Consider the following 14,981-nt stretch of genomic DNA (forward strand, 5'->3'; position numbering starts at 1 on the left):
TTATGCAGTTTGGAGGGCACAATGATGAAATTCAGGCCCAGTTGATGCGAGGGGCGAGTAACCTCTTCCAAAGCGTACTCTACCGCAATATACCTACTTTATTTAAACATACGAGTAATGAATTGTTTATAATAATCATGCCCGGTACTAATGATATTTTTGTTCATTGGGTCTCGATTAGCAAAATAGAACAGTGTATGGTGATCAGAGTCGAAGCTAATTATATTTTAAACCATCTGTCTTCTGTATAAGAGTAGGAATTTTGATGATTTCATCAGAATCAGTAGTGTTCGTTGCGAGTGCGTAAATGCGCCTTTAGGCCCTATTAGACGATTGATACACAAGGACAGATGACAACTGCCAAGAGATTATGCAGTTTGGAGGGCACAATGATGAAATTCAGGCCCAGTGATGCGAGGGGCGAGTAACCTCTCCAAAGCGTACTCTACCGTCAATTATACCTACTTTATTTAAACATACGATAATGAATTGTTTATAAAATCATGCCCGGTACTAAGTGATATTTTTGTTCATTGGGTCTCGATTAGCAAAATAGAACAGTGTATGGTGATCAGAGTCGAACTAATTAATTTTAAACTATCTGTCTTCTGCATAAAATAGGAATTTTGATGATTTCATCAGAATCAGTAGTGTTCGTTGCGAGTGCGTAAAGTGCGCCTTTAGGCCCTATTAGACGATTGATACACAAGGACAGATGACAACTGCCAAGAGATTATGCAGTTTGGAGGGCACAATGATGAAATTCAGGCCCAGTGATGCGAGGGGCGAGTAACCTCTCCAAAGCGTACTCTACCGTCAATTATACCTACTTTATTTAAACATACGATTAATGAATTGTTTATAAAATCATGCCCGGTACTAAGTGATATTTTTGTTCATGGGTCTCGATTAGCAAAATAGAACAGTGTATGGTGATCAGAGTCGAAGCTAATTATATTTTAAACCATCTGTCTTCTGTATAAAGTAGGAATTTTGATGATTTCATCAAATCAGTAGTGTTCGTTGCGAGTGCGTAAAGTGCGCCTTTAGGCCCTATTAGACGATTGATACACAAGGACAGATGACAACTGCCAAGAGATTATGCAGTTTGGAGGGCACAATGATGAAATTCAGGCCCAGTTGATGCGAGGGGCGAGTAACCTCTTCCAAAGCGTACTCTACCGCAATATACCTACTTTATTTAAACATACGAGTAATGAATTGTTTATAATAATCATGCCCGGTACTAAGTGATATTTTTGTTCATTGGGTCTCGATTAGCAAAATAGAACAGTGTATGGTGATCAGAGTCGAACTAATTAATTTTAAACTATCTGTCTTCTGCATAAAATTAGGAATTTTGATGATTTCATCAGAATCAGTAGTGTTCGTTGCGAGTGCGTAAAGTGCGCCTTTAGGCCCTATTAGACGATTGATACACAAGGACAGATGACAACTGCCAAGAGATTATGCAGTTTGGAGGGCACAATGATGAAATTCAGGCCCAGTTGATGCGAGGGGCGAGTAACCTCTTCCAAAGCGTACTCTACCGCAATATACCTACTTTATTTAAACATACGAGTAATGAATTGTTTATAATAATCATGCCCGGTACTAAGTGATATTTTTGTTCATTGGGTCTCGATTAGCAAAATAGAACAGTGTATGGTGATCAGAGTCGAAGCTAATTATATTTTAAACCATCTGTCTTCTGTATAAGAGTAGGAATTTTGATGATTTCATCAGAATCAGTAGTGTTCGTTGCGAGTGCGTAAACTGCGCCTTTAGGCCCTATTAGACGATTGATACACCAGGACAGATGACAACTGCCAAGAGATTATGCAGTTTGGAGGGCACAATGATGAAATTCAGGCCCAGTCGATGCGAGGGGCGAGTAACCTCTAACAAAGCGTACTCTACCGTCAATTATACCTACTAATTTAAACATACGATTAATGAATTGTTTATAAAATCATGCCCGGTACTAAGTGATATTTTTGTTCATTGGGTCTCGATTAGCAAAATAGAACAGTGTATGGTGATCAGAGTCGGAACTAATTAAATTTTAAACTATCTGTCTTCTGCATAAAATTAGGAATTTTGATGATTTCATCAAAATCAGTAGTGTTCGTTGCGAGTGCGTAAACTGCGCTTTAGGCCCTATTAGACGATTGATACACAAGGACAGATGACAACTGCCAAGAGATTATGCAGTTTGGAGGGCACAATGATGAAATTCAGGCCCAGTGATGCGAGGGGCGAGTAACCTCTCCAAAGCGTACTCTACCGTCAATTATACCTACTATATTTAAACATACGATTAATGAATTGTTTATAAAAATCATGCCCGGTACTAAGTGATATTTTTGTTCATTGCGTCTCGATTAGCAAAATAGAACAGTGTATGGTGATCAGAGTCGAAGCTAATTATATTTTAAACCATCTGTCTTCTGTATAAGAGTAGGAATTTTGATGATTTCATCAGAATCAGTAGTGTTCGTTGCGAGTGCGTGAACTGCGCCTTTAGGCCCTATTAGTCGATTGATACACCAGGACAGATGACAACTGCCAAGAGATTATGCAGTTTGGAGGGCACAATGATGAAATTCAGGCCCAGTCGATGCGAGGGGCGAGTAACCTCTAACAAAGCGTACTCTACTGTCAATTATACCTACTTATTTAAACATACGATTAATGAATTGTTTATAAAATCATGCCCGGTACTAAGTGATATTTTTGTTCATTGGGTCTCGATTAGCAAAATAGAACAGTGTATGGTGATCAGAGTCGGAACTAATTAATTTTAAACTATCTGTCTTCTGCATAAAATTAGGAATTTTGATGATTTCATCAAATCAGTAGTGTTCGTTGCGAGTGCGTAAACTGCGCCTTTAGGCCCTATTAGACGATTGATACACAAGGACAGATGACAACTGCCAAGAGATTATGCAGTTTGGAGGGCACAATGATGAAATTCAGGCCCAGTCGATGCGAGGGGCGAGTAACCTCTCCAAAGCGTACTCTACCGTCAATTATACCTACTTTATTTAAACATACGATTAATGAATTGTTTATAAAATCATGCCCGGTACTAAGTGATATTTTTGTTCATTGGGTCTCGATTAGCAAAATAGAACAGTGTATGGTGATCAGAGTCGAAGCTAATTATATTTTAAACCATCTGTCTTCTGTATAAAGTAGGAATTTTGATGATTTCATCAGAATCAGTAGTGTTCGTTGCGAGTGCGTAAACTGCGCCTTTAGGCCCTATTAGACGATTGATACACAAGGACAGATGACAACTGCCAAGAGATTATGCAGTTTGGAGGGCACAATGATGAAATTCAGGCCCAGTTGATGCGAGGGGCGAGTAACCTCTTCCAAAGCGTACTCTACCGTCAATATACCTACTTTATTTAAACATACGAGTAATGAATTGTTTATAATAATCATGCCCGGTACTAAGTGATATTTTTGTTCATTGGGTCTCGATTAGCAAAATAGAACAGTGTATGGTGATCAGAGTCGAAGCTAATTATATTTTAAACCATCTGTCTTCTGTATAAAGTAGGAATTTTGATGATTTCATCAGAATCAGTAGTGTTCGTTGCGAGTGCGTAAAGTGCGCCTTTAGGCCCTATTAGACGATTGATACACAAGGACAGATGACAACTGCCAAGAGATTATGCAGTTTGGAGGGCACAATGATGAAATTCAGGCCCAGTTGATGCGAGGGGCGAGTAACCTCTTCCAAAGCGTACTCTACCGTCAATATACGACCTACTTTATTTAAACATACGAGTAATGAATTGTTTATAATAATCATGCCCGGTACTAAGTGATATTTTTGTTCATTGGGTCTCGATTAGCAAAATAGAACAGTGTATGGTGATCAGAGTCGAAGCTAATTATATTTTAAACCATCTGTCTTCTGTATAAGAGTAGGAATTTTGATGATTTCATCAGAATCAGTAGTGTTCGTTGCGAGTGCGTAAAGTGCTCCTTTAGGCCCTATTAGACGATTGATACACAAGGACAGATGACAACTGCCAAGAGATTATGCAGTTTGGAGGGCACAATGATGAAATTCAGGCCCAGTTGATGCGAGGGGCGAGTAACCTCTTCCAAAGCGTACTCTACCGCAATATACCTACTTTATTTAAACATACGAGTAATGAATTGTTTATAATAATCATGCCCGGTACTAAGTGATATTTTTGTTCATTGGGTCTCGATTAGCAAAATAGAACAGTGTATGGTGATCAGAGTCGAAGCTAATTATATTTTAAACCATCTGTCTTCTGTATAAAGTAGGAATTTTGATGATTTCATCAGAATCAGTAGTGTTCGTTGCGAGTGCGTAAACTGCGCCTTTAGGCCCTATTAGACGATTGATACACCAGGACAGATGACAACTGCCAAGAGATTATGCAGTTTGGAGGGCACAATGATGAAATTCAGGCCCAGTCGATGCGAGGGGCGAGTAACCTCTAACAAAGCGTACTCTACCGTCAATTATACCTACTACATTTAAACATACGAGTAATGAATTGTTTATAATAATCATGCCCGGTACTAAGTGATATTTTTGTTCATTGGGTCTCGATTAGCAAAATAGAACAGTGTATGGTGATCAGAGTCGGAACTAATTAAATTTTAAACTATCTGTCTTCTGCATAAAATTAGGAATTTTGATGATTTCATCAGAATCAGTAGTGTTCGTTGCGAGTGCGTAAAGTGCTCCTTTAGGCCCTATGAGACGATTGATACACAAGGACAGATGACAACTGCCAAGAGATTATGCAGTTTGGAGGGCACAATGATGAAATTCAGGCCCAGTTGATGCGAGGGGCGAGTAACCTCTTCCAAAGCGTACTCTACCGCAATATACCTACTTTATTTAAACATACGAGTAATGAATTGTTTATAATAATCATGCCCGGTACTAAGTGATATTTTTGTTCATTGGGTCTCGATTAGCAAAATAGAACAGTGTATGGTGATCAGAGTCGAAGCTAATTATATTTTAAACCATCTGTCTTCTGTATAAGAGTAGGAATTTTGATGATTTCATCAGAATCAGTAGTGTTCGTTGCGAGTGCGTAAAGTGCTCCTTTAGGCCCTATTAGACGATTGATACACAAGGACAGATGACAACTGCCAAGAGATTATGCAGTTTGGAGGGCACAATGATGAAATTCAGGCCCAGTCGATGCGAGGGGCGAGTAACCTCTAACAAAGCGTACTCTACCGTCAATTATACCTACTAATTTAAACATACGAGTAATGAATTGTTTATAATAATCATGCCCGGTACTAACTGATATTTTTGTTCATTGGGTCTCGATTAGCAAAATAGAACAGTGTATGGTGATCAGAGTCGAAGCTAATTATATTTTAAACCATCTGTCTTCTGTATAAGAGTAGGAATTTTGATGATTTCATCAGAATCAGTAGTGTTCGTTGCGAGTGCGTAAACTGCGACTTTAGGCCCTATTAGACGATTGATACACAAGGACAGATGACAGCTGCCAAGAGATTATGCAGTTTGGAGGGCACAATGATGAAATTCAGGCCCAGTTGATGCGAGGGGCGAGTAACCTCTTCCAAAGCGTACTCTACCGCAATATACCTACTTTATTTAAACATACGATTAATGAATTGTTTATAAAATCATGCCCGGTACTAAGTGATATTTTTGTTCATGGGTCTCGATTAGCAAAATAGAACAGTGTATGGTGATCAGAGTCGAAGCTAATTATATTTTAAACCATCTGTCTTCTGTATAAAGTAGGAATTTTGATGATTTCATCAGAATCAGTAGTGTTCGTTGCGAGTGCGTAAACTGCGCCTTTAGGCCCTATTAGACGATTGATACACCAGGACAGATGACAACTGCCAAGAGATTATGCAATTTGGAGGGCACAATGATGAAATTCAGGCCCAGTCGATGCGAGGGGCGAGTAACCTCTAACAAAGCGTACTCTACCGTCAATTATACCTACTTATTTAAACATACGATTAATGAATTGTTTATAAAATCATGCCCGGTACTAAGTGATATTTTTGTTCATGGGTCTCGATTAGCAAAATAGAACAGTGTATGGTGATCAGAGTCGAACTAATTAAATTTTAAACTATCTGTCTTCTGCATAAAATAGGAATTTTGATGATTTCATCAAAATCAGTAGTGTTCGTTGCGAGTGCGTAAAGTGCGCCTTTAGGCCCTATTAGACGATTGATACACAAGGACAGATGACAACTGCCAAGAGATTATGCAGTTTGGAGGGCACAATGATGAAATTCAGGCCCAGTTGATGCGAGGGGCGAGTAACCTCTTCCAAAGCGTACTCTACCGCAATATACCTACTTTATTTAAACATACGATAATGAATTGTTTATAATAATCATGCCCGGTACTAATGATATTTTTGTTCATTGGGTCTCGATTAGCAAAATAGAACAGTGTATGGTGATCAGAGTCGAAGCTAATTATATTTTAAACCATCTGTCTTCTGTATAAGAGTAGGAATTTTGATGATTTCATCAGAATCAGTAGTGTTCGTTGCGAGTGCGTAAAGTGCGCCTTTAGGCCCTATTAGACGATTGATACACAAGGACAGATGACAACTGCCAAGAGATTATGCAGTTTGGAGGGCACAATGATGAAATTCAGGCCCAGTCGATGCGAGGGGCGAGTAACCTCTAACAAAGCGTACTCTACCGCAATATACCTACTTTATTTAAACATACGAGTAATGAATTGTTTATAATAATCATGCCCGGTACTAAGTGATATTTTTGTTCATTGCGTCTCGATTAGCAAAATAGAACAGTGTATGGTGATCAGAGGCGAAGCTAATTATATTTTAAACCATCTGTCTTCTGTATAAGAGTAGGAATTTTGATGATTTCATCAGAATCAGTAGTGTTCGTTGCGAGTGCGTGAACTGCGCCTTTAGGCCCTATTAGTCGATTGATACACCAGGACAGATGACAACTGCCAAGAGATTATGCAGTTTGGAGGGCACAATGATGAAATTCAGGCCCAGTCGATGCGAGGGGCGAGTAACCTCTAACAAAGCGTACTCTACCGTCAATTATACCTACTACATTTAAACATACGAGTAATGAATTGTTTATAATAATCATGCCCGGTACTAACTGATATTTTTGTTCATTGCGTCTCGATTAGCAAAATAGAACAGTGTATGGTGATCAGAGTCGGAACTAATTAAATTTTAAACTATCTGGCTTCTGCATAAAATTAGGAATTTTGATGATTTCATCAAATCAGTAGTGTTCGTTGCGAGTGCGTAAACTGCGACTTTAGGCCCTATTAGACGATTGATACACAAGGACAGATGACAGCTGCCAAGAGATTATGCAGTTTGGAGGGCACAATGATGAAATTCAGGCCCAGTTGATGCGAGGGGCGAGTAACCTCTTCCAAAGCGTACTCTACCGTCAATATACGACCTACTTTATTTAAACATACGATTAATGAATTGTTTATGAAAATCATGCCCGGTACTAAGTGATATTTTTGTTCATGGGGTCTCGATTAGCAAAATAGAACAGTGTATGGTGATCAGAGTCGAAGCTAATTATATTTTAAACCATCTGTCTTCTGTATAAAAGTAGGAATTTTGATGATTTCATCAGAATCAGTAGTGTTCGTTGCGAGTGCGTAAAGTGCTCCTTTAGGCCCTATTAGACGATTGATACACAAGGACAGATGACAACTGCCAAGAGATTATGCAGTTTGGAGGGCACAATGATGAAATTCAGGCCCAGTTGATGCGAGGGGCGAGTAACCTCTTCCAAAGCGTACTCTACCGCAATATACCTACTTTATTTAAACATACGAGTAATGAATTGTTTATAATAATCATGCCCGGTACTAAGGATATTTTTGTTCATTGGGTCTCGATTAGCAAAATAGAACAGTGTATGGTGATCAGAGTCGAAGTAATTATATTTTAAACCATCTGTCTTCTGTATAAGAGTAGGAATTTTGATGATTTCATCAGAATCAGTAGTGTTCGTTGCGAGTGCGTAAAGTGCTCCTTTAGGCCCTATTAGACGATTGATACACAAGGACAGATGACAACTGCCAAGAGATTATGCAGTTTGGAGGGCACAATGATGAAATTCAGGCCCAGTTGATGCGAGGGGCGAGTAACCTCTTCCAAAGCGTACTCTACCGCAATATACCTACTTTATTTAAACATACGAGTAATGAATTGTTTATAATAATCATGCCCGGTACTAACTGATATTTTTGTTCATGGGGTCTCGATTAGCAAAATAGAACAGTGTATGGTGATCAGAGTCGAAGCTAATTATATTTTAAACCATCTGTCTTCTGTATAAGAGTAGGAATTTTGATGATTTCATCAGAATCAGTAGTGTTCGTTGCGAGTGCGTAAAGTGCTCCTTTAGGCCCTATTAGACGATTGATACACAAGGACAGATGACAATTGCCAAGAGATTATGCAGTTTAGAGGGCTCCATACCAAACTTGAGACCCAGTAGATGTGAGGTGTAAGTTAGATCTGCCAAAGAATTTTACAAGTCCATCTCTCCTACTTTATTCGAAAAAATTTATATACAAAAATCATGCCAGTTACTAAGTGATATTTTTGTTCACTGAGTCTCAATTAGCAAAATAGAACAGTGTATGGTGATCAGAGTCGGAACTAATTAAATTTTAAACTATCTGTCTTCTGCATAAAATTAGGAATTTTGATGATTTCATCAGAATCAGTAGTGTTCGTTGCGAGTGCGTAAAGTGCTCCTTTAGGCCCTATGAGACGATTGATACACAAGGACAGATGACAACTGCCAAGAGATTATGCAGTTTGGAGGGCACAATGATGAAATTCAGGCCCAGTCGATGCGAGGGGCGAGTAACCTCTAACAAAGCGTACTCTACTGTCAATTATACCTACTTTATTTAAACTACGATTAATGAATTGTTATAAAATCATGCCCGGTACTAACTGATATTTTTGTTCATTGGGTCTCGATTAGCAAAATAGAACAGTGTATGGTGATCAGAGTCGAAGCTAATTATATTTTAAACCATCTGTCTTCTGTATAAGAGTAGGAATTTTGATGATTTCATCAAAATCAGTAGTGTTCGTTGCGAGTGCGTAAACTGCGACTTTAGGCCCTATTAGACGATTGATACACAAGGACAGATGACAGCTGCCAAGAGATTATGCAGTTTGGAGGGCACAATGATGAAATTCAGGCCCAGTTGATGCGAGGGGCGAGTAACCTCTTCCAAAGCGTACTCTACCGTCAATATACGACCTACTTTATTTAAACATACGATTAATGAATTGTTTATGAAAATCATGCCCGGTACTAAGTGATATTTTTGTTCATGGGGTCTCGATTAGCAAAATAGAACAGTGTATGGTGATCAGAGTCGAAGCTAATTATATTTTAAACCATCTGTCTTCTGTATAAAAGTAGGAATTTTGATGATTTCATCAGAATCAGTAGTGTTCGTTGCGAGTGCGTAAAGTGCTCCTTTAGGCCCTATTAGACGATTGATACACAAGGACAGATGACAACTGCCAAGAGATTATGCAGTTTGGAGGGCACAATGATGAAATTCAGGCCCAGTTGATGCGAGGGGCGAGTAACCTCTTCCAAAGCGTACTCTACCGCAATATACCTACTTTATTTAAACATACGAGTAATGAATTGTTTACAATAATCATGCCCGGTACTAAGTGATATTTTTGTTCATTGGGTCTCGATTAGCAAAATAGAACAGTGTATGGTGATCAGAGTCGAAGCTAATTATATTTTAAACCATCTGTTTCTGTATAAAAGTAGGAATTTTGATGATTTCATCAAATCAGTAGTGTTCGTTGCGAGTGCGTAAAGTGCGCCTTTAGGCCCTATTAGACGATTGATACACAAGGACAGATGACAACTGCCAAGAGATTATGCAGTTTGGAGGGTACAATGATAAAATTGAGGCCCAGCGATGCGAGGGCGAGTAACCTCTAACAAAGCGTACTCTACCGTCAATTATACCTACTACATTTAAACATACGATTAATGAATTGTTTATGAAAATCATGCCCGGTACTAAGTGATATTTTTGTTCATTGGGACTCGATTAGCAAAATAAAACAGTGTATGGTGATGAGAGTCGAAGCTAATTATATTTTAAAACATCTGTCTTCTGTATAAGAGTAGGAATTTTGATGATTTCATCAGAATCAGTAGTGTTCGTTGCGAGTGCGTAAACTGCGCCTTTAGGCCCTATTAGACGATTGATACACCAGGACAGATGACAACTGCCAAGAGATTATGCAGTTTGGAGGGCACAATGATGAAATTCAGGCCCAGTTGATGCGAGGGCGAGTAACCTCTTCTAAAGCGTACTCTACCGTCAATATACCTACTTTATTTAAACATACGATTAATGAATTGTTTATAAAATCATGCCGGTACTAAGTGATATTTTTGTTCATTGGTACACAAAGACAGAGGACAAGTGCCTAGGGATTGTGCAGTTTGGACGGCACAATGCCGAACTTCAGGCCTAGTAGATATGAGGTGTAAGTTCGCTCTGCAAAAGCGTACTATACCGTCAATTATACCTACTTTATTCGAGAATACGAATTATGAATTATTTCTAAAAATCATGCCCGGTACTAAGTGATATTTTTGTTCACTGGGTCTCGATTAGCAAAATAGGATGTAGTGTTTGGCGATCCAGAGTCAGTAATAATTCGTTTTTTAACTATTTGCCTTTTGCATTGAATTGGGAACGTAGATGATTCCATTAAAATCAGTATAGTGTTCGTAACTATTGCGTTGGTAATAGCGCGATGTTTCTTTTGTATATATAAATAAATATATGATCCAATTCACGTACAAAAAATGACAAGTACTGCGAGGATTTTGGTGGAACAAGCGCCTCTTTTTCACACGTGTTTGTCGCTCTTCCTTTATATGTCTTTACTTGATCTGTCGTGTTCATTTACGTGCGTGCAGAACTTTATAGAAAAATCATATTAAAATAATTGTCTTTTTAGGGCTTACAATAACGGATATTGCAATAATATTCTCAAGACAAATAGTCTTATTCTTAGGTATTATAGCTAATTTTAACGAAATAGTGATCGACGAAATTTTCGAACAAGGTGCAGGAGCCTGTCTACAATGGTTTCTGTTCCGTTGTTCTGTGTTCTGTTTCCTTGTTTTGTTGTGGTACGTGAAGTTAGTAGCATAAATATAATTGGCTGATTATCTTAGATTAACTCCGTGTTTAAGGATTCAGCTAATCAGAACAATGGAAGGGATCTTATTGTATAGACAGGATTTCAAACAGCTGTTAGTGTAACAAAAACAACATTGATAAAGACGTATACACATACACAGTATATCATTGAAAATAAAATTTGTGTATATTCTAAATATTTAATATGATAATATGATTAGAGTGAGTCAATGGCTTGAGTTGATAACTCTTTAAAAAAGAAAATAATATTTGTAGAATTTCATATATTGGAACAAAAGCTCTTCAGATAAGTATATTTATTGCTACATTTATGGACAATAATTATCAATTTTAAGAAATCCTTACTTTGTGGAAAATATTATTTTACAGGTAACTATTCAAGTTTGATGAAATTATTTTAATGGTTTCACAGAAAGTTTATTTCCAATCAAAAGGTAACAAATGAAATTTTGGAATAATTATTTTGAAGAAATATAAATTAATCTAAGTTATTTACTTTGATATATTAATAATGTAATAATATATCATTTTTTGTATGCTGATTTAAGCAGAGTTCTCAAGTAAAATAAATAAGGAAATTGTAAAACATTTGCGTAACGGTTTTAATTTTTTGCTTTTTAACTTGACTATTCTAATTATTCTAAATGCTTACCTTTGATATCTTCCTTGATGATTTCAAAATACTTTGTTACAAATTTTTCCACTGCTTTATAGCTTGAAATATGCCAGTTTTTGTAAATTCCAAGTACTATGCTTTTAATTTGATCAACTTGCAGTTTGGGTTCTTCAGTCGTTTCTGAGATTATTCTATTAATTTTTAAAAATTCAATAAATATTCTATAAAATTCATTGTCATAAGCTAACCCTTTTTCAAAATTATTATTAGTCTTTCGTTGGCATTTTCCATGAAATTCTGACGGTAACATTTTTCTGTCAATGTTTTGAACTCAATTAGTTTTCTGGCAATAATGTTTGATGTTGATAGATTTTGATACTAGAAAAAATGAATTCTTTTATCATTTTACAAATTGAAAAATCAAATATTTTAGAACTAATTATTAAAGTAAGATACATAAAGTTGACTGACTAGTAAACACAAGTAAATATCATGCCACAGTCATCTCTTTCTGCCGGAGTCTCAAGAGTGTATATTAATAATATATGCTCTTGAGCATAATGATATAGCGCGTGAAATTGTTTTATATGTTATAGAACATTTCTTATAGTCGTATGTGCATAGTATAATCAATCAAGATTTGACTATCAATTACTAAAAAATATAACAATAAATAAATAAAAATTTACATAATTAATATAAATAGAGTTCTTTTCTATTTAATAGTCTATTTTAACAGTGCGATCATTATGATAAAAATCTTCTTTCACACTAAGTATATACAATTTGTATTTTATTTCACAAGAACAATTATATTCATCTTTCAAAATCTAATAAAAATAAATAAACCTATTATATTAGACATAAAATATATATGATTTTTGTATGGAATTTTAAGGCTGTGGCAGTTAGTGTATTAATATGTACAGAAATAGATATTTTAAAAACTTTTAATTCATTTTTTGAGCTTTTTTTGTGGCATTTCTAACCTGAAATGTCTATAATTTGAAACTGTTAAATCTGCATTGTCTAAATTTAGTGTGTACATCTAAAAAACATATGAATTAATAAAATGGTTTCAAATTAAGTTAATTAATTTGCTTGATAAAAAATCTGCATATGTAAACTTGGATCCGGCTTTTCATTATTTGGGTGCAAATTTTTTGAAACGACTTTGCAGGCAAAGTTTTTTTATAATACTGTATAGTAATTGATATTCAAATATTGAATCAATTGAAAGCTTTGAGGATAAACCGACTGTTTGCATTGGCATGGTATATGATACATTTAACTTTATCTATAAAAAGGACTTGTAACAATTACAAAACTATTATACGGGTAGCATTTAATAAAAGGTATATATATAGATAAACAAAAATGGAAAATGAATTTATAAACTAAACATTTTAATGCGAATAAATTCAAAATTTAATAACAATACCTATAATAGTCATTATTTATTACTTAACGGCAAGATTTAAGTAATTTATCATGTCAATTTATGACATGATCAATTTTTAACAACTTATGAAAGAAAGAGATACCGATAGACTGTTATAAGCCACCTTTTTTATTTTGTACGTTAAAATAAGTGTAAAATCATAAATATAAGATTAAACTGATATAACTTTCTATGCGCATATTATAATTAAATCTTACCTTAGTGGGAATAACACTCAATATGTCCCAAATTATATTCTTTTCCATGAGGGTAAATAAATAAGTTAAAAAAAGATAAAAATATAGTTACCTGAATCGGTTTTAATTGTCTTTTATGTAAATGTTTTGCATCATTGCATGTCTTACATTCACAAAGTAAATTATTACTTTCGAAATAATCATTACTGTAAACACAGGTGATTTCTTCGCCTTTTTGTATTTTTCTTTTCGAACTGAGATACATGATTCCTTCAACATTTGATGTATAACTACAATTAGCATTACAGTCATGGTTCACTAAAGCGATTGGTCCGAGTAATACTACATAGGTTTTCTTCCTACAACTATACATGATAGAAAAATCATTTCCTTCTTTAGATAATTTTTTCTCTTCTTCTAAAGTTAATGGGGTATACAAACCCGTTAATTCGATTTTCATATTTTTTTTAATCAATGTTTTAGCTGTAATCTTAGTTTGTCGTTCAAAACTTGAGTATTGAAATGTTTCTTGAACTGTATTTACTAAATTATTAGGATCAATTAATTCTAAATACTTATGTAAACTATCTTTGAAATCGTTCGAGTATAAATAAGAAACTTCTGGTAAATTTTTATTTATCAAAGTAAAAAATGTAGATATTGTACTGTCATAATCAACTTTTTCAAGAAACTCTTTTATAGTTTTAATGATATCCTGACTGTCATCCTTAAAAAGGTTTTTAACATTTATGTCATCAATTTTTTTTGTTTCAAATCCTAAATATGTATCTATAATTAAAAATTTGGTAATATCATCTATAAGAGAGATTTCTTTAAATTGCAACATTTTGAAAAAGATGATGTACTCGTATAGTAATTAGTTTTCTATAGCGTTAGAAGTAAAATACTATAAAGTCTAGAATTGATTATAAATTATTTCCAGGATCCTAGAAGTTGTTTTCATGATCCCAGAAGTAAAATATTATAAACCCTCGGATGAATTATAATTATTTCCGGGATCCTAGAAGTTTATCATTAGAGCCTAGAAAGTTGCAAATTATTTCTGGGATCCCAGAAAAAATTGCAAATTCTTTCTGGGATCCCAGAAAATGATATCCCAGAAGATCACCTTGTAGATATATATATATATATATATATATATATTATAATATATATATATATATATATATTATTTATAATATTATTATACTAGTGGGGCTCCGCCCCCCTGCTCGTTCGCTCGCCAACCCCCTATTGTAGTTTCTGTGTGATTTTATCTTCAAAATTTTATTTTCATGAACTGATAATTATGTTCTGGATGGTTGAAAATGATCGATCTTATTGTATAAGAAAACTGTTACTGGAAGTAAAAGTATTGTTTAACATTGAACTTCTACTATTAATGGCATTTAAAATAGTTTTAGCTAGTTTTTGAAGTTTCTGACGCTTGAA

The 14,981-nt window shown here is 35.3% G+C and overlaps 1 protein-coding gene across 1 annotated transcript in view; it reads right to left on the minus strand.

The window, feature by feature from the left end:
- LOC116418111 overlaps positions 1-14,416 on the minus strand; it is a 36,584-nt gene extending 22,168 nt beyond the window's left edge. Inside the window, exons 1-2 of the mRNA XM_031933251.2 lie at positions 13,642-14,416; positions 11,928-12,269 (exon numbers count right to left, since the gene is read on the minus strand). Of these exons, the coding sequence (XP_031789111.1) occupies positions 11,928-12,201 (274 nt within the window). The 5' untranslated portion in view covers positions 12,202-12,269; positions 13,642-14,416. The remainder of the gene's footprint in view (positions 1-11,927; positions 12,270-13,641) is intronic.
- Positions 14,417-14,981: the final 565 nt, after the last annotated feature.

This window comes from Nasonia vitripennis, unplaced genomic scaffold, assembly GCF_009193385.2.
Source record: "Nasonia vitripennis strain AsymCx unplaced genomic scaffold, Nvit_psr_1.1 unplaced0029, whole genome shotgun sequence".
Classification (NCBI taxonomy): Eukaryota; Metazoa; Arthropoda; class Insecta; order Hymenoptera; family Pteromalidae; genus Nasonia; species Nasonia vitripennis.